Source organism: Anguilla anguilla, chromosome 14 (assembly GCF_013347855.1).
Source record: "Anguilla anguilla isolate fAngAng1 chromosome 14, fAngAng1.pri, whole genome shotgun sequence".
Taxonomy (NCBI): Eukaryota; Metazoa; Chordata; class Actinopteri; order Anguilliformes; family Anguillidae; genus Anguilla; species Anguilla anguilla.
The window spans coordinates 23,862,059-23,882,058 of NC_049214.1; the positions used below are offsets into that span (position 1 = coordinate 23,862,059).

Below are 20,000 nucleotides of genomic sequence, written 5' to 3' on the forward strand. Positions count from 1 at the left end.
GGACGATTCCGGAATCTGGGTCAGGCTCACAGGCAGAAAATATTCAGCAGAGAGAGAGAGAGAGAGGGAGGGAGGGAGGGAGGGGAGGGAGAGAAAAACAGAGAGAGAGGGAGAGACAGAGGGAGGGAGAGAGAGAGAACAACTGGGCATGGGAGGAAGGTTTCAGATGTGTGTGTGTGTGTGTGCGTGTGTGCGCGTGTGTGTGTGTGCGTGCGTGTGTGTGTGTAGAAGCTGCTTTATTGGCGAGGGATGGTGTAAATGTATCTAGGTATGCTTAGGCGAGTGAGATGTGAGAGCCTGTGTGTGTCAGAGAATTTGAGTGTGTATGTTGGCTGGTAAGGGAAGCATATGTGTGTATGTTTTTGGCGTGTGTGTGGGTGTGTGATAGGGTGTCTTATGGTTGACTCAATGCTGTAGCTTTAAATGAGGTGATGGGAAAGTGTCTAGTCATGTTTAGACCAGACTGTATGTTCAGATGTGGAGTTTACAGTTTTTTGGTTAAGGTAGAGGTTACTTGTTTTTTAATAGTTTTCTCAAACACTTGACCTACATCAGCACTTTTTTTTTTGAGGACTGGAAAGTAAAAGCATTCTGGTTGTTCCATACGTCAATTCAAAGTTCCGTGCGATCGAGCGATGTTTATTATTTTTAGGAAATGAAAGTTCTACTCCTGCTTTTGGCGAATGATCTCAACCACTGTTTACATAATTTAAGGGTGTAATTTAATTGCGGTTTCAGAATATTTCGAATATCGAATAGCTAGCTGGGGTAGGCCTACTTCACATTTCGTTTTATTTTTCTAGCGATTTGGGGATCGGTACTGCGTTGTGGGACCGTATGAACGTTGAATCGCATAAAAAAAAAAAAATGTTAAAAAAAATCTGCAACACGTTTAGACAAACTTTTTTAAGGTTTAAACCCTTTGACTCTAAGGTTTCGTTGGCACATGTCCCGCCCGGTAGTATGATACGGTGTGTGTGTGTGTGTGTGTGTGTGTCTTGCTCTGAAGTTATCTTCGGGAGACGCTTTTGGTCATGTGATTCCTCGCCACAGGACGGGAGTGCGAAGCGTGGATTTTAAAACGCTTCCTCGTCTCCGTCCCTCGTCAAAGGAGCTCTTTTGTCTGCCTCCTCTCAGAGCCTAATCACACAGATTTAATTACGTTTGCCCGGGGGGCTTTTTAAAGACGGGCGAGCGGCAGAGCGGTCCCTGTTTCGCCGAACCCCAGGGAATCTCCGTAGCGCGCGCGGACGTGAACAGACCCGTCTTTCAAAAACTCTCTCTCCCCCGCAACCTCGTCACCCACCGCCCCCTCCACGGCAGGCGCGGCGCCCCGTCTCTCCTCCGTCTCATCACACTCTCGCCCTCCTCTTCCTCCTCCTCCTCCTCCTCCTCTCGTTTTCCTGTCGTCACATCGTTCTCCCGTTCGCCACAGGGGGTGTGGCGAATCCCCCGCAAACGGTCATCGTTTAGGAGACCGCACTGCCCGACACGTTTCATTCCCATCCAGGAGACGAAAAGAAAAGAACATTCAGGTCTCTCCCTGACGAAAGGAGACCCATTTTTTTGGGGCAGGGTGATTCGGGGCAAGCATACCTTTTGGGCAAATCGCGGTGTGCCTGGCCGTCAATCAGTATTAGTTATCTCTATGAGTTCCCGAGCCGACTACCCACACTGCTGTTCGGCGATCTCATCGACCGCCCAGGCATTACGGAAATATTTCAGGAACATTTTCCCCGCGTGCACCAATTAAATCAATGCCCAACTTCTGAACGGGACGTACAGAATGCATTCTGAGAGTAAAATTCTGAGGAAGTGGCTGATTGGGCAGACCATTGGAGGGCATGTGTTGGAACTTCCATCTTAACGGTTTTGGGTTAGTGGAAAGCTCATTTTGGTGCGAAGCACCAGTCATTTTGGAAAGAGCAGCCGCAACTTCCTGGCCCTCCTAGTACCCAGTACCAGTAGTTTTACTTAGTTATTCTAAGAAAACTTTTGATGTTAAGGAAATGGGGGGGGGGTGGATTCTTCAGATATTAACAGCAGTGTCCTAAAGAAAAAGTGAAAGCGTATCTTAAGTATTTCCAAACAACTATTGATTCGCAGGAACTAATTGTGCATGTCATTGGGGGTTTTTAAGGCTTTCCGTGTCTTAAAGTTAGAAAACTATGAAGCCGTAAGCCTGTCAAAGGCTGTCAGTGTCTCAGGGATGTGCTCTTTATAGAGCTGATATGTTTTTTTCCCCCGCTTTTTCATCTCTCTGAGGGAGTTTGAGGGGTTTTACGTGACGCGGCTGCAGATACTGCTGAGAAGTATCGACTTACATAACAATAAGATGCGTTCAAGATAGGTTCCCCAGCGAGGAAATGACCTATGCAGCACTCAACCAAAAAAATAATAAATAAATAAATCTACAAACTATCAGTTAAGGGTGGTGACTTATAACAGGGATTTTCTCCTTCTGAAATTAACAGACTTTCGCTCCCCCCCGGTTTAAATATTACACGAAAGAAACTGTTGGTTTCATTACTGAGATGCGAAGCGCTAAAAATTGAGAGGAACCAACGGCAGCGGGTGTGGTGGTGAGAAATCTCTGTAACCACATTCTCTCACGCTTTCGCGAAGAGTTTTGAACGGGGCCGGACAGATTTTGGGGTTACTTAAAGTTATCGTGGGTCCTCCCTGCCGCTGTCATCGAAGGGGCGAGCGCAGCTGTCCGGTCGCTACGGCGTTTCGGGAACAGGTCCGGTAAAAAGGGGACTACGTAGGCCTCCCAGACCCGGGTCAAATACGTATTTGTTTTGGATTCACTTTTCTGTGCTTTACTGATCTTGTCTGGTGTATTGGAACGAATGAAATACCCTGAAAAAGTGCGAACCCCGCCTTCTGCCCATATCGGCAGGCTCAATTACACCAGGCAAGATCAACAGAGCACAGAAAAGTATCTGAATCCAAAACTGATATACATTTGACCCAGGTCTGAGGCCTACTTAATTTACATCAAATACCCGAGCGTTTAGAAAGCTCTAGCTGGCTCTCGAGGGGCAAATCACGTTTAAGGGTGCTGCAGCAGTCATTACCCGTTATTTTTTTCAAACGTGTCCTTTGAGGAGAAGCGCTACGTGCTAATTTATTTTTGATTATTTAGCCGACCTGGAAGTGGAAAGTTCAGACAGGCTCAGCAGTCAGACACTGCAGAGAAAACCAGCTTCACCACGCGTGGCCCCCGTGACCTTTACCACGTACGGCCACCGTTAGCTTTACCACACACAGCCGCCGTGAGCTTTACCACACACAGCCGCCGTGAGCTTTACCACACACAGCCGCCGTGAGCTTTACCACGTACGGCCACCGTTAGCTTTACCACATACAGCCGTCGTGACCTTTACCACATACGGCCACCGTGACCTTTACCACATACAGCCACCGTGAGCTTTACCACACACAGCCGCCGTTAGCTTTACCACACACAGCCGCCGTTAGCTTTACCACATACAGCCACCGTGAGCTTTACCACATACAGCCGTCGTGAGCTTTACCACACACAGCCACCGTGAGCTTTACCACATACAGCCACCGTGAGCTTTACCACATACAGCCGTCGTGAGCTTTACCACACACAGCCACCGTGAGCTTTACCACATACAGCCACCGTGAGCTTTACCACATACAGCCGTCGTGAGCTTTACCACACACAGCCACCGTGAGCTTTACCACATACAGCCGTCGTTAGCTTTACCACACACAGCCACCGTGACCTTTACCACACACAGCCGTCGTGAGCTTTACCACACACAGCCACCGTGACCTTTACCACACACAGCCGCCGTGAGCTTTACCACACACAGCCACCGTGACCTTTACCACATACGGCCACCGTGAGCTTTACCACACACGGCCACCGTGAGCTTTACCACACACAGCCACCGTGAGCTTTACCACACACAGCCGTCGTGAGCTTTACCACACACAGCCACCGTGAGCTTTACCACACACAGCCACCGTGAGCTTTACCACACACAGCCGTCGTGAGCTTTACCACATGCAGCCGTCGTGAGCTTTACCACACACAGCCACCGTGAGCTTTACCACACACAGCCACCGTGAGCTTTACCACACACAGCCGTCGTGAGCTTTACCACACACAGCCGTCGTGAGCTTTACCACACACAGCCACCGTGACCTTTACCACATACGGCCACCGTGAGCTTTACCACACACAGCCACCGTGAGCTTTACCACACACAGCCACCGTGAGCTTTACCACACACAGCCGTCGTGAGCTTTACCACACACAGCCGTCGTGAGCTTTACCACACACAGCCACCGTGACCTTTACCACATACGGCCACCGTGAGCTTTACCACACACAGCCACCGTGAGCTTTACCACATGCAGCCACCGTGAGCTTTACCACATGCAGCCGTCGTGAGCTTTACCACACACAGCCACCGTGAGCTTTACCACGCGCGGCCACCGTTAGCTTCACCACGTATGGTCAAAGTGTGTCGACCAGCAGTCGGACGTCGGCGCACGGGAGAGGAACACGCCCGTGACGCTGACACTCTCGCCGTTTCCCGCGGTTCAGCAGTGTGAAAGGGGGGGGGGGCTTCGCACACGTGTCAACCACAGCTTAACCAAGCGTGTGTGTTCGTACCGCAGGTGAAAAAAAAAAGTAGGAGAATTCGGCGCGCTATCGAGTGAAATCGCAGGGGCTAGCTATCTGAGCTAACGGGATAATGAACGACATTTAAACCCAAATCCCTCGAGTGCCCCCTTCGAACGCTGTGCGAACCGACGGTAATTGTTCCAGTTTGAGTCCCGTCTGCTCGCAGGAAAGGGAACGGCCCCGGCGAAGGGAGGCGTTTCGATGGCTCGTTAGGAAGAAGGATCATCGCCGACGGAGCGGGTCTGTCGCGCGCTGTTGCGTAAGGCACAGTAAATTAATTTGCCCTGCGTCGGGCTGGAACACGCAGTGCTTTCTAGTCACGTGACACCGCGCGGAGTCTCTCTCTCTCTGAGGAAATGGGGGGCGGTGGTGGCGCGGGGGGCGGGGGGGGGGGGGCAGGGGGGGGGGGGAGGGGGGGGGGGGCGCTCCCCCAGCGATGCGTCGCTCTCGGGCGAAACGGCGGATCAAATAAACGGTCGCGTTGTGAGCCCAACCGCTCGTCCTCCGCTCACGCCCGCCGCGACGTTCTGCTTTCGGTTTCTTTATCGCTCACAGGCGGCTCTGCCCCTCTCTCCCTCTGCAGCTCTCTCTCGGCTTTCTTTCTTTCTGTCTTTCTGTCTGCCAGCTTGTTGCTGTTTCTCTGCCTTCTCTTGTTGGACCGATGGCAGGCAGTTTCACGGATCTGTATCAGCCGTGGATCGCTGGGCGCAGCGGGCTCAGTGAATGGAGTGAACTGTGCAGTTAATTTAGCGATCCGATAATTCAGCACAGCATCTATCCATTGAGTCTAGAGTACGTAGCTGACCAGAAACAGTGTCTGGGGACATTACCTGCTCCTGACCAAGCTCTGGAAACCAGAAGAAACTCAATTCAGTACAAATTAAAATGGAAGATGAAAATAAATCATGGCTGTTGTTGTCATAAATGTGCATATACAGAGTTATGGTGACGATCATGGCAAATTTATCTTCAGGGCTTGAAATATTACTGTGTGTTTTAGAAGCTAAGCCGTCAGGGCAGCGGGCCAATCACAACGGAGATCGATGAATTGTGACTTTCTCTCATTTTAAAAGTAACTGTTTCCTCTGAAATGTTTTCGAAGGCCCTAAAAGTTGTGAATGAAACCCATTATGCGCCCTTTTCTGCGGTGTATCGTTAGCATTTAAGCTCTGTGATTAAAGGCCTCGCGGTTCAGTCGATCGCCCGCGCGCTCGACCCGCGACGTCGGCTCGACAGGAAGTGGGCGTGTCCAGGCAACATTTAAAGAGCATCAGTCTTTTTCTTTTTGGCGAATTCTACAGTTGACCTTTTCGAGATTTTATTCTTGAAGTTTTGTTTTCGTCCGTTGCTAGCTGGGGGTATTCCTTCGCTTTCGTGCTCCTGAATTGTGAGTAGGAATGTACTGGAGCAGCTCCGAAGCTATGAGCCAAAATGGTGCCCTCCGGTTTCGGCACCATTTCGGTTTTCGTGAATTGTTGGGTGTGAGATTGCGTACTGATTAATTCGGTTATGAGTACATTAACAAATAATGAACTCTTCCATCAACATGCAAAATGGCAACATGTTTGATATCAAATGGAAATTAAAGTCATTATGTCCTATAATAATGCGCTAGATCCTGAAGTAATACATGTAGAATTCATTTATATAATAACAGTGTGAAGTGCGGTTGTGTGCAGTAATACCTTGTTATTCTTTACAATTATTTAATTAAATTCAACTCAATTCATTTTTCATATATACACAATACTGGGCACTGAGGCAATCACATGCTTACTTGTGTGAAAACTTCCAATATAAACACACCCACGCACAAATAGTAAGAATAAAGTGCAAAGTACAAGTCCACTGATATTTCAGTTGGGGGGGGGGGGGACTTGGAAGGGGCACAGGGGGGTGAGGGGGTGTAAGTGCCCAGCAGTCATGTTGCCTTATGGGTAAAAACTGTTTCTGAATCATTTAAGCCACACTACAGTGTGATAGTTGATATAACCTGGTACTATTTTGTTTTTGTTTTCATTATTGCCATACTTATAATGGTATTGCTGTCAGTAGTCCCGTGACGTGCCTGTGCGTAAGAGAGGTTGGGTTGCTTCCCTGGAGGGAGGCGGTTCATTGTGCGGTTTCATTCACGTTTTGCATCCGCTCGTCGAGGCTGCGTTTGGTTACGCTCGGGTTCCAGCTCGGAGTTGGCATGCCCGCGCCGGGCTGCACGGTGCAGCCAGCCGCGCTCTGCCAAAACCACGAGCGAGAGCTTTGATTTCTGCAGGTGATTTAAGGAGGAGCGAGCGAGCGCACCGGAACTCGAAACGCAGCCTTTAAGAATTACGAGGAGCCGCGCTGGTGTGTCTCCGAAGCCGTTTTGTATTTTTCGCGCTAACTTCTGACGGACCCGAGGGGGGTACGAGGGGAACGCCAAACGCCAAAGTTTCGCACGGACGCGAGAAGTGCGTTTTTCGCGCGGAGCCGCAACCGTGCGGAGCGGTCCGACGGAATGTGAGACGGCGGGACCCCGCAGGGCTGAGCGCAAACACGCCAGATCTGTTACCGGGGGAGAGAGTGCCCTGAGACGGGCGGGAGAGTCTCTTCTCACACTTTTACAGCCCAGCAGACCAGAGCGTGGAGCTCCGAGGAGTGGATGAGCGACTGAGTGAGTGAGTGGATGAAGGACATAAATGAGGGAGTGAGTGAGTGAGTGGATGAAGGACATAAATGAACGAGTGAGCGAGTGAGTGAATTGGTGAGTGCAGGGGGGGGGGGGGGGTGTCGGCTGAATTTGATGGGGGGCCTTTTTGTCCGAATGTTTCTTTTTATTGGCCGTGGAGGATCTGAGTTTGACGAGGCTTGAAGCACCAGGGTGGGCCTCTTTCCTGCCTGTTCCCTGAGAAAGGGAGAGAGGGAGAGAGGGAGGGAGGGAGGGAGGGAGAGAGAGAGAGAGAGAGAGAGAGAGAGAGAGAGAGAGAGAGAGGGGAGAGGGAGGGAGAGAGAGAGAAACATACAGACAGAAAGACCCACAGAGAGAGAGAGGGAGGGTGAGACATAGAGAGTGAGAGAGACAGACAGAGAGAGGGAGAGAGTGAGAGAGACAGACAGAGGGAGGGAGAGAGCCACAGAGAGAGAGAAATACTGAACATTACACAAGCTAACAGAAACAAATACCACACACGCGTGCACACAGTTGTATTGTGTTCATTGTTTGTTGTACTCACGCTTTGGCAATATGTATAAATATACATCATGCCAATAAAGCTCATTTGAATTTGAGAAAAGAGACAGAGAGGCACAGAGAGAGAGAGAGAGACAGAGAGAGAGAGAGGGAGAGAGAGGGAGAGAGGGAGAGAGAGAGAGGGAGAGAGGGAGGGAGAGAGAGAGGGAGAGAGGGAGGGAGAGAGAGAGAGAGAAAGAGAGAGGGAGGGAGAGAGAGAGAGAGGGAGGGAGAGAGAGAGAGAGAGAGAGACAGAGAGAGAGAGGGTGGGAGAGAGAGAGAGAGAGGGAGAGAGGGAGGCTGGATTGCTGACTGGAGGAGTGGACTCTGGCCGTGCGGTGTACCCCGGGGGTCAGGAGCTCCCCAGGCTCACGTGTAGCCGAGCGCCTGTCTCTGACACGGGCCGCTTCCAAACCCAGCCGCCCGTCTGCCCCTGGGGGGGGGCGCTGGAATTTCACAATTATTTTAAGAAGCTGTGGGGTAGGGACGCCTAATTTTAGCCCCCTGAACCCCCCCGCCCCCCCCGCCCCTCCCCTCTCCCCCTGTCTCTTTGTAGCGCCAGGGAGCCTGATTGCGCTGCAGATGTGAGGCAGGTACAGGTGTGCTTGGCGGTGAGCGACCTGCTCTCTCGGTCCGCGCGGCACACGGAGAGAGGGGCCGATGTCCGCGCCTCCCCACACCGCCCTCTAGTAGCCTTCGTCTCTTCGTTCCCCTCGTCTTCAGCGCCAGAAGCCGGCTCCTCCTCTTCCTCGCTGACTTTATTATTGCTGATGCTGAACTTTGCTTGCAGTGCCTTTTAACGCTCTTTTCGAAATCACTGTAAAACATTTCGACATAAATTGTTAAAAAAACACTGATTAAAAAAAAACTGGAAGGAATTCAAATGTTGCAATCGGTGAATCAGTCCCATATTTTGTATGTCCAAAAATAAAATGCAGAACAAAAAAGAGGTGTATAACATTCATATTTGAGTAATTATCGCTTTCAGTTTTGCTATTTGGAAATCTGCATGCCTCCTCCAGAAATTACTCATAAGGCAAAAGTACATTTGTGTCCTGCTTTTGGGAGACAAAAGTGACTTTGCAGTTTGCATAACTTTAGCTTTGCCCTTTTCACGCGTCTGACTTCTTGTCTGGTTCTTTTCTTCCACGAATGTGCGGCGACAGAGGAGGTTTTAATGGAAATAGTGCTCAGTCGGGGATTAAAAAAAACACCAGGAAAATGACAATAATTACGTTGGTGAATTTAGACTCATGCTGACCTCCAGGGCTTTTGGTGTAATGGGCCTCGTCTTCCCCGCTGTGATAAAAGTCTTTTTTCTATTCATTCAGGGTAATTTTCCTTAGTCTTAGAAATCTGCGGAACATATTTCGTGAGTTAGCAGCGCAATACAGGTGCTAACAAGTTAGAATAAAAATATGAACTATTTAACTTTTCTGGTGTGCAGGGACAGTTTACCTGTCCTAAAACGAGTCATGGGGCTAAATTGAATCTGTTGTCCCTGGGCAGGTAGCATTAAAAAATACGTAAGAACCCGATGAAGTTCCTAATTTGATAAATAGTACTTTCTTGTTAGAGTAAAACAGTCCCTACCAGTCGCTTGCTAGGCTGCTATGTGGCTGGTTTTATAATCAATAATGCCCACTTTCCTTCAGAATGGAACAGGAGTACACGGGGGGTGTGGGTGGGGGGGGGGACTCAGGTTAAAATGAGCGCTCAGGTGAGTCGGGCCGACTGCGGAAACTCACCTGCGTTCGCAGCGAGACGCAGTCCGACAGCCGGAGTTCCTGTTTGTTTGGAGATGGGGTGGGGCTGACCGCGGTGCTCGCCTTGCCCCAGAATGCCCGCTCGGATGCCCTAAGGCTGGCGTGCTAACGGCCGGCTGGCGCCCGGTGCGCTGCTGGGCGGCGCATCCGGCTAAGGCGTTGTGTTAGCGCGCAGCTGGGCGCCGTGGTCTGGGATCGGCCGTGTCCATGACGACCGCGGCCGGTAGCCTGCGGGGTGACGCGTGATTGACGGTAGCCTCACGCAGGGGTGCGGAGGGCTCAGATGGCTGGGGTCTGCATGTCGTTGCTCTCTAGCGACCCCTGCTGGTAGATCAGGCACCCGCGGCTTGCTTGTTGAAGCGGCGCATAAAGGGGCTTTCTCAGGCTCACGTCTGTGGAAGGCGTACACATACACATGCACACACGCACCTATACACACATGCACACACACACACACACACTCTTACACACATACACACACACTCACACATACACATGCACACACGCACCTATACACACACACACACGCACACACACACACTCACACACACCTCGTGAGGGTCTGCTGTTGGCCTGGCTTTGCGAGCACATGTCATGTGACCTGTCTCTTGAGGCCCCGATTGGCTGGCCACCAGCGCAGACCGGCTCTGTGGTAAGTTGTTCTCAGGGTGAATTGTCAGCGCAGGCAAAACATACAGCCGCAGTGAGGAGTCCTGCCAGGTAGAGAGACAAGGCGGTGGCCGTCGGCCAAATCTTCCCTACTTCTGTCTTTGTGCGTGTGGTTTTACTTTGTGAGGTTCATATTCGCTCAGTGTCTTAACGAGACAAATTTGAAACAGTACAGAGAATCTTTAACCTTGAGAGAAAGCCCTCTCTGTTCTTCTGTGTTTGTGTGTGCGGTTTTACTTCAGAAGACTCGTTTTCTGTCTGTGTCTTAACAGGCAAATTCGAAACAGAAGAACAGAGAATCTTAAACCTTGAGAGAAAACAGTCTTGTGTATTTATTTTTTTTAAAGTGCTAAATACTTTGTCTATAAATACTTTGTGTACATTGATTAGTAAGTATTGTGCAGTTGAAAGTTTAACTGCCACAAGTTTTGGGTTTGGGTTTTGGGTTCAGATCTAGGTTAATGGTCCAGTTGTGGTTTGTTTTAAGGTCATGGTACGGGTTCGGGCAAAGTTTATTCGCATTAAAAGTACAGAAACTGCCAACTTGTGTTTCACATTAGTAACGGTTTTCTGTCTTGAAGGTCCACATAAAATTTGAAAAGGCATCCACTGTCTAACTCAAGTCATATGTTTTTTTACGTTGGAAAAAAATTTGAATGAACGTCGTTGGGTTTGTGAAACTAAACCTTCTGTCAGCCTCAGTGTCCCTGCACATTAGCAGCCAAACGAGCTGATATCTTCAGGAGAACTGCAGGTTGTACCTGAGACAGATTGAGCGTGCTCCAGGTTGAGACAGACTGAGCGTGCTCCAGGTTGAGACAGACTGAGCGTGCTCCAGGTTGAGACAGACTGAGCGTGCTCCAGGTTGAGACAGACTGAGCGTGCTCCAGGTTGAGACAGACTGAGCGTGCTCCAGGCTGAGACAGACTGAGCGTGCTCCAGGTTGAGACAGACTGAGCGTGCTCCAGGTTGAGACAGACTGAGCGTGCTCCAGGTTGAGACGGACAGAGCGTGCTCCAGGTTGAGACAGACTGAGCGTGCTCCAGGTTGAGACAGACTGAGCGTGCTCCAGGTTGAGACGGACAGAGCGTGCTCCAGGTTGAGACAGACTGAGCGTGCTCCAGGTTGAGACAGACTGAGCGTGCTCCAGGTTGAGACAGACTGAGCGTGCTCCAGGTTGAGACAGACTGAGCGTGCTCCAGGTTGAGACGGACTGAGCGTGCTCCAGGTTGAGACGTGCTCTAGTGCGTGCATGTGTGTGTGTGTGTGTGTAGGTGTGTGTGTGTGCGCGTGTGCGTGTGCATGTGTGTGTGAGTGCGTGTGTATCTGTTTGTGTGTGTGTGTGTGTGTGTGTGTGTCTGTGTATGTGGCCATTCTTCAGAACGGTAAAAGTTGAGTCAGTCGATGAACGTGGTCATTTCCTGAGAAAAACCACCACATAAATACAAACAACAACAACAAAGCCTCTGCATTGTGTTTTTCCCCCCAGAGTGCTGCAGTTCATTCCTGCAGGGCTTCCTCTGCTCTTGGTGAGAGTTTTAGCCCCGCTAAAGTGAAACTAGGGAACGCGGTGGGGTATCAGGGCAGCACTGTGACACAGGGGCTGTTCGGGGTGAAAGCAGTCGTCGTGGACAACGAGGCGTAAATCGCTGCTTCAGAAATGCTTCCCCCCCCCCACTCTTCCCAGAGTTCAGAGAGGGAGAGTTTCTGTTTGACAGACAGAACAAGGCGTGATGTTTTTTTTGTTTAAGTGCGTTGTGGGGAGGTCGGTGGAGGTGTATTCTGGTCTTTTTTTCTTTTTACCTCCCAGGATTTTGGAGAGCTACTCTCGTGCTCTCTGACGGATCTTCGGGGGGGGTGGGGGGGGGGGGTCGAAAAAAAAAAAAACGGGAGCGGGCGGAAAAAAAAATGCTGCCGGCGGCCGTGACCGTTGCTAACGAGGCGGCGTTGGGCTACGTGTCGGTTGCGTAAGCGAAATGGAAAAATAAACACGCGCGGCTCGCTTGGCGCTGCGAAGACGAACTGGCCGTTCCGCAAACAGGAGGGGAGGGCGTGCGAACGGGACGCTGTTTGGCAGGGGAACTGTTCTCCGAGGAGGACGCAGGACCTTCGGCTCCTTCCCTGTCGGCTCCCCCGAGAATTCTGGGACATTGTTCCCTGGCCGGAGGACCTCAGACTTGCGACATTTGGGATGTGCAGAAATCCCCAGGGGCGGAGGCTTCTGGAACACCGAGCACTCTACCAGCTGAGCACTGAAAACAGAAGAAAAGCACTTAAAACAGAAGAAAAATACAAGTGGATAGATAGATAGATAGATAGATAGATAGATAGATAGATAGATAGATAGATAGATAGATAGATAGATAGATAGATAGATAGATAGATAGATAGATAGATAGATAGATAGATAGATAGATAGATAGATAGATAGATAGATAGATAGATAGATAGATAGATAGATAGATAGATAGATAGATAGATAGATAGATAGATAGATAGAATATTTGTTTGCAGCGGGAAGAAAAGAGCGCCTAAACCTGTCTGTAGAGCACCTTGGGAAGACCAGCCTGTGACAGAGCTCTGTAGGTAGCCAGTCAGTAAACAGACGCACTTGGCGGAGCGACGGCTGAAGCTGACCGCCGTCGCCGGGACGGCCGCCGTGACGGTTGGCGAGGGCAGCGGCGCGCTGTTTGCGTCGTCAAGGCCCCCGGCCCCCGGGGGCCCGCGGCCGCGGAGACATTTATGACACCCGAGACGTATGGGGCTCCTTCGCTGAACTTCGACCTTGGGCTTGATCACCACGGTTACGGGATACAAGGGCAAGAGCAGAACGGGACAGCCCCGCACAACAAAAAAATAAAATGGGTTGGGGGGGAGGGTGGGATTCCTTACCATACCAGGCCCCCCCCCAATCCGTCATGGGTCTCGTAAAGCCTGGCTTTCAAATGCAGAGACGTTACGAGACTCTGAACCCCCCCCCCCCCCCCCGAAGACGCCGTTTCATTAGCACAAAGACCTTTAACGAGAAAAACCCCCAGAACGCTTGTATCGCACGCACACACATCCAGATCTGCTGTGGCTTCGCTGATTGGCTGCCGGTCTGGGGAGGGGTGGGGGGGCAGGGGGCGTGAAATTCGGTCCCCCTCGAAAAAAAACCTCGATGCGCCATTATGAGAAAAAGAGAAAAAAAGCCATTATGATACAATTTAGAAGAGAAACAAAGAGGAGAGATCAAACGTCGGTAATCGAGGGTTTGCGCTGAGCCGGAGTAATAAAGATGACTGCCAGAGGAGAAGCTCTTTAATAACGCGAGAGACAGACAGAGACGCGCGTTCGATTCGCGTTCCGACAGGAAGCGCTGCGCACACAGGCTCCGCCAACGCCGCGCGTCCTTCACTGAGTCCCAAAAGCAGAAAGTACCTGGCTTCTCTCTCTCTCTTTCTCTCTCTCTTTCTTTCTTTCTTTCTTTCTTTCCGCAAGAAAAAAAAGAAAAAAGTCTCCTTTGTTCTGCAGGAGCTTAACATGAAAGTGAAATTTTTTTTTTCCCGCTCTTTGTTTTTATTACCAGTATTACAGGATCCTCGCCGGTAGTTCAATTTGTTTTTGTTTTTTTGTTTTTTGAACGGCGGAGAAAATCTACTTGATCTTAACGCCCGACTGAAACGTCTGGACCGACCAGTTTTTGCCCCCCCCCCCCCCCCCCCCCCCCCCCCTCCCTCGGCGCGTCTCCGGTCTGTAGAAAAGGGGGCGGGGCCCCGGATGGAGGGTGCGAGCCGGAGTCTGTCAATCACGCGCGCGACTCAACGTTTTCCTCGGATGTCGGTTAGGAGGCCCGGACTGCTCTCCCTTTTCCCTCCATTTTTCATCCAGCGCCTCGAGCCCCTTCCCTTTATTTACTTACTCACTCCTTTCCTCCCACACTCAAACTGTGTGCTGCGCTTAGCACCACATACCGGCCATCTATCCTTCCATTTTCGCCTGGTTCCGTCATCCCCCCCTCCTCCCCTCCCTCCTACCCTCCCCTCCCCTCTGTGCCCTCGCTCTCCCCCCCGGTTGGCATCTTTTAAAATTGTGAGGTGGGCGGAGACAGGACCACAGGCTGGTGTTACTGAACACTTTAAATGAGGAACACACCCTGCACTGGTCGTCAATCCATCGCAGGGCACACACACACCATTCAGTCACACACTCATACCTATAAGCAATTTAGGGTTTCCAGTTAGCCTGCATGTCTATAGACTGTGGGAGGAAACCGGAGTACGCAGAGGAAGCCCACACAGTTTCGTGATAGCGTTATAGTTAAGAATGAAAATTAAATTTAGAATTCAACACCGTGACGTTCTGTGTACACACTGAAACGACACAGTGCCCGTCAAACACCTCTATCACACGCTGAAATGGCAGCATCCTTTAAACGCCTGTATCTTGCACTGAAATGTCTGTTATTCAGACACCTGTACTTTACACTGAAATGACAGTGTTTGCGGTAGCATACCTTCACTACCAGGGAAACACCATATTCTTTGCTACCCATAATCCTTTGCGTCAGGTTATCTTACCGCTGCGGGTATGTCTGAAAACGCAGCCAAAGTGCAGCATGGGAACTGGAGTTTAAGTGTGCGTTCCTCTATGCAACTTTTTAACTGGTTTTCAATTAGCTTGAAGTTCAAGAGCTTCGGCTGGCTTCAGATTTAGGGAAAGGCCGGGTCCTCGGCCTCCGCCAGGGTCCTCTCTGCGGAGGGAGCGATGGGGCGTGGCGTTTCCTCCTCTCCTCTCGGGGCTCGCCATCCGATTTTCGGCAGGCAGCGGAACATGACCCCGAGGAGCGGCTTGCGCGTCGTCACGGCGATGCTCAGTGACATCACTCCGAGTGAAGTCGTTGCTCTCCCTTCCAGCCCGGTCCGTGGGGAATCCGCAGTGCTCGGGCTGAGGAGATGGCCACTCCTGGGAAATATAAGGGCAGAGGTTTGACAGAGCTGGGGAGTGAGAGGCAGAGAATCTGATGATGCTGGCTTTATGGGAGGGGGCGAGGGGGGTGGGGGGGGGGTCAACACACTTAATGCATTTTTGCTTGTTTGCCGCTGTCGCATGTTGAATAAGCTCCTTTTCGGTCTTAGTCGCTGGCTGGTGATAGGTAGTTTGAAAGCATTACTTGTTCTGGCACATGTAGGCTGTTATTGAAATGGGCTGTAATGGGGGGTGAACCGGTCTCCATACAATCAGACCCAATGCGTCCAGCCCCCGGTCTGAAAGAGCAGGTGTCACACACAGTTAGCGGGCCCCTTCCGCTGCTCAGGGGAGCCTCATAGACGTAGGTAGACACAACCGACAGTTTCTCATACGCAGAGAGCTGTTGGTCTTCCAAAATGGCGGTCTGTCCTCCTTTGGCATCGAGAATGTTTTTCTCCAACTTATCGGTGGAACGTGCAACGCTTGTTAAATGTCGCTCCCCGCAGAAATGCTGCCGTCCACAGCGGGCTGGGAACCCGTCAACATTTTTCCTCACAAATGCAGTTTTGGGAGTTCATTTTTTGGTGGCCGCTGAACTTTTCTGGAGTTAAGAACGAGGAAAAATGTTAATGGGGCTTGGCTTGGCGCCAGGCTGGCGCTCCTGAACCGCTACGCTTTTATAACCGGGAGCGTGGAGACTTCCAGAACGATCAGCCCGACGCTGTGATGCGAGTTTCACACGCACTGCTCTCGGTACGGGCCGCGTGTTCAGCTTTTCGCCCTGCGCGCGAGCGTCTTCGTCTTCATTCTGCCCTGAGACGAAGATGGCGGTTTCCCCGGTTTTCCTCTCCTGTGTTATGGAGTGCTAGCTAACCGCTAACCCCTCGCCGATGCCGATGTTTGTTCTTTTTATTATTTTAATCAAAGCGCTGAGGAATGTCTCTGGCAGAGCACACCCCCCCCCACCCCACCCCACACACAGCAGCCCAGCCAGCTTATCATGGGGAACTAATTCAATATCCCCGCGCCTGTTTTAAATGTCATCCTCTGAGCTCGTCTGGCGCGGCGTGTTTGTCATGCTCCAAGTAATGGCACTTTATTGAGCGGAGGTTGTCACTGGCCTTACGAATGACGGGGGCTCCCGATGTAAAGGTCTCTGCGAGCAAGGTGGACAGAAATAGAAGTGAGCAGGTCCCCTGGTGAGCACGGTCGTCCCGTGGATCACCAGCGCCCCCCCACCACCTTGGGATCTTGGGTGGTGTGACCTGATTGGAGAGGGAGGCTGAAGTTCTACTTTTCTGGTACAAGAGTATGCACCCCACCGCGCCCCTGTCACAGCTGTGGTTGGTCTCTTATGACGTCATAATGGCGCTGTGTTCCGTTCACTTGTCCTGCCTGTTGTGGTAGTGGTAGTAGGAGGGGCTTCAAAGGGGAGGGGGTGGAGCCTCAGGGGTTGCCATGCGCAGACTGGCAGAGTGAGGGCGCTGTGGAGATTCTGCATGGAGCTCGCTGCCTTGCAGGAGGAGCACAACTCTCTGATTTATATCTTGCTCGTTTAACGTGGGGGGGGGGGGGGGGGTGACAGCATCCATTTGTCCCGCTGTAGCAGATAATGGCTTCCTTGTTGACACTGACCCCCCCGGCCCCTGGAGAGACAGCGCGACCGCTGCCCCCAGGCCTGCCGGCTTCATTTGGCATTTCGCCCGTACAGAGGAGCGACCCCCACCCCACCTCTGAGCCCCTCGCCCCAGGCAGCGAGGACTCAGGGAACAGCGTGGACACTGAGCTGATGGGAGGGGGCCGTCAGGGGGGGCAGGCACGGCCACAAATGTGAGAGGTTGGCCGGTCTGCACCGTGGGGTGGGGGTTTGGGGTGGGGGGGTGTGCTGTTCTTTGCAGCTCTCGATTCGCTAATGTTAATGGCTCCTAACACCTAATGCTAACATCTCCTCTCCATATCTCTCCCCCGCACAGGATTCCTGAAGCCCCAGTGCTCTCTAGCATCCCCGCCCCCCCAGCGAGGAAGACCTGGGGATGCCTGCTCCTGTTTCACCGGCATGTGCCCCCTTCACCAGCGTCGGCTGTCCACAGGTACCCACCTCCGTCACCCCCCACCCCCTGCCTCCACCACACCAGGATCCGGATCCGATCCAGTCAAACCCGCCCCCAAACGGGTGTGTTTTTACACACAAGTACTAGCAACATGATTTCAGACTCTACTGTTTTGGATGGAAAACTCTCACCTGGGACTGTTGATTCTGAGGATTCTGGGAGTTGGAGTTTCAGAGCGCGCCTCCGTATATGCCACGAGACTCTGTTTGCGACAGTAGGACAAGTAAAGGGGTGAAATGAAGCCTTTCGTTTAACTCAGCCATCTTTGGTTAAACGTACCCGAATATAGAAGGGCAGAGAGAGAGCGCGTGCGTGTGCCTCGCTGTCGGGGTTTGGCCCAGTTCAGCTCCGCTCGTACAGATCGTACTTCTGGGATGCAAGACGGTACTTGTCCTTCCCCCACACCTACGTGTACCCTCTAATCTGGAGTGAAATCTTGCCCCGCGGCTAATTTTTCGCTACGACCTGTTTTTATGACTCGAGACGTTGTTGTACATGTAACCCTTGACGACAGAGACTATTATTTTCCCCTCTGTCAGGTTTTTTTGGCCCCGTCGCTCGCAGTTTGAATTCTTTGCGGTTCGGCGCTATTAAGGCGGCTGTGCAGAAATGTACTCTTTTTACTCCGTGCGGTTTGGAAAGAATAACAGACGGGAGAGTCCGAGTTCGTCTCTGGAGAAGCGTGTGCACCCGTGGGCTGTCTCGGGCTACTCTGGGTTTTGGTGAAGAAATGTCAAATAAACAATTACAGCGTCAGCGGAGTCCGTTTGCAGACATCGTGGGTTCACGGCAGTCTCTGCGCGGATCCACTGGTCTCAATCCTACATGGATGTCTGGATCTAATGGTCTGTGTGCTCAGTGGAGTCGTGTAGATTATGTTCTGTTCTGTGAGTTTAGACAGATCCCAAAGAGAGTAAACAGTGCACTCAGTCAATGACCCGTCAGATAATGTGTGCACAGTTAAGCAGGGCACACTCAACGAGTACTCAGATAATGTGTGCACAGTTAAGGACAGCACAGTTAAGAAGTGCACAGTCAACGACCACTCAGATAATGTGTGCACAGTTAAGAACAGCACAGTTAAGAAGGGCACACTCAACGAGTACTCAGATAATGTGTGCACAGTTAAGAACAGCACAGTTAAGCAGGGCACAGTCAACGACCACTCAGATAATGTGTGCACAGTTAAGAACAGCACAGTTAACAAGTGCACAGTTAATGAGCACTCAGAGAATGTGTGCACAGTTAAGGACAGCACAGTTAACAAGGGCACAGTTAATGAGCACTCAGATAATGTGTGCACAGTTAAGAACAGCTCAGATAACAAGTGCACAGTTAATGAGCACTCAGATAATGTGTGCACAGTTAAGAACAGCACAGTTAACAAGTGCACAGTTTATGAGCACTCAGATAATGTGTGCACAGTTAAGAACAGCACAGTTAACAAGTGCCCAGTTTATGAGCACTCAGATAATGTGTGCACAGTTAAGAACAGCACAGTTAACAAGTGCACAGCTTATGAGCACACAGTTAATGAGCGCACAGTGACTAGAGAGGACATGTCGCGCTCGTCGCCGCGGTAACGGGCTCATTATCTCCATGGCGCCCGACGGTACCGCCGCGATCGTCACGTCCTTTAACGGGCGGACGTTTCTTTTCCCGCGCGGAGCTAACGAACGCGAACCATCGTCTGGAGAAATACGCGATCAGCGCGGCACGACTCATATCAGCCGCGCGACGGCGGGGGGCGAGGCGTGTCCCTGCGTAGCGTTTCAGAATCTCACCCAGGCCCTGCTCCTTTATGCGCCATCAACCCCATTCAGACCTCTTAAAGACCACGATTAGCCGCTTTACTAATCTGGCTAATCCCAGACACCTTCTCTGGGGTGTGAATGCCCCTTTCCCCCACCCCATCCCCCCCCCCAGCCCTGCTGCTGATCCGCTGGCTTTTCCAGGGTGTTTTAATGCCGTGTTTTGGAGCAGCTTTATCAGGGAGTGTGTGCCGTGTGAGAGGAGCTGCAGTAGTAGATTCGCGGCGCCTGCTCTGCGTACGGAATCAGCCCTTCAGCCCAGGAGGAAGAGTGAGCCCCTCGCACGCGGACACTTTCATCCGCGAATGTGCTTCAGCACAGTCTCAAACGCACGAGTGCAGTTCCCCTCTTCCCTCTCTTTCTCTCGCGCTCTCTCGCTCTCTCTCCCTCTCCATCCCTCTCGCTCTAACCCTCTCTCCCTCTCTCCCTCGCTCTGTCTGTTTCTGTTTCTCTTGTTGCATGTCTGTCTCTTCCTGTCTTTTTTTCCAGTCTTTTCCACACGCTCCATCTGGCTGTTTGTTTTCTTTTTCCTGTCCCGTTGTCTGTCTCTCGCGTCCGTCCGTCTGTCCCTCCTCGCTCCTCAGTCACTCTTTCCAGCGAAAATTTAGGGGGTTTTTTTTTAGGCCTGGATTCAGAAGGTACGGTTAACACCCCAGTGTGCTTTCCCAGCTCCCGTGATTGTGATGAAGCCTCTGTTCGTTTGCTCAGTCTGACGTGCTTAACGCATGTGAAGAGCGGGTTCCTGACGCATCACGGTCAAGCCTAAAGCGAACTCAAACGCCTGCTTCCCTCACCGAAAAATTTCTGTGTCCCGACGGC

The 20,000-nt window shown here is 51.5% G+C and overlaps 1 protein-coding gene across 2 annotated transcripts in view; it reads left to right on the forward strand.

Moving 5' to 3' along the window:
• LOC118212632 (retinoic acid receptor RXR-alpha-A) overlaps nucleotides 1-20,000 on the forward strand; it is a 114,047-nt gene that overhangs the window by 24,708 nt on the left and 69,339 nt on the right. For both annotated transcript variants that reach the window (XM_035390744.1, XM_035390745.1), the window contains exon 2: nucleotides 17,233-17,349. In XM_035390744.1, coding sequence (XP_035246635.1) covers nucleotides 17,233-17,349 — 117 coding nt within the window. The remainder of the gene's footprint in view (nucleotides 1-17,232; nucleotides 17,350-20,000) is intronic.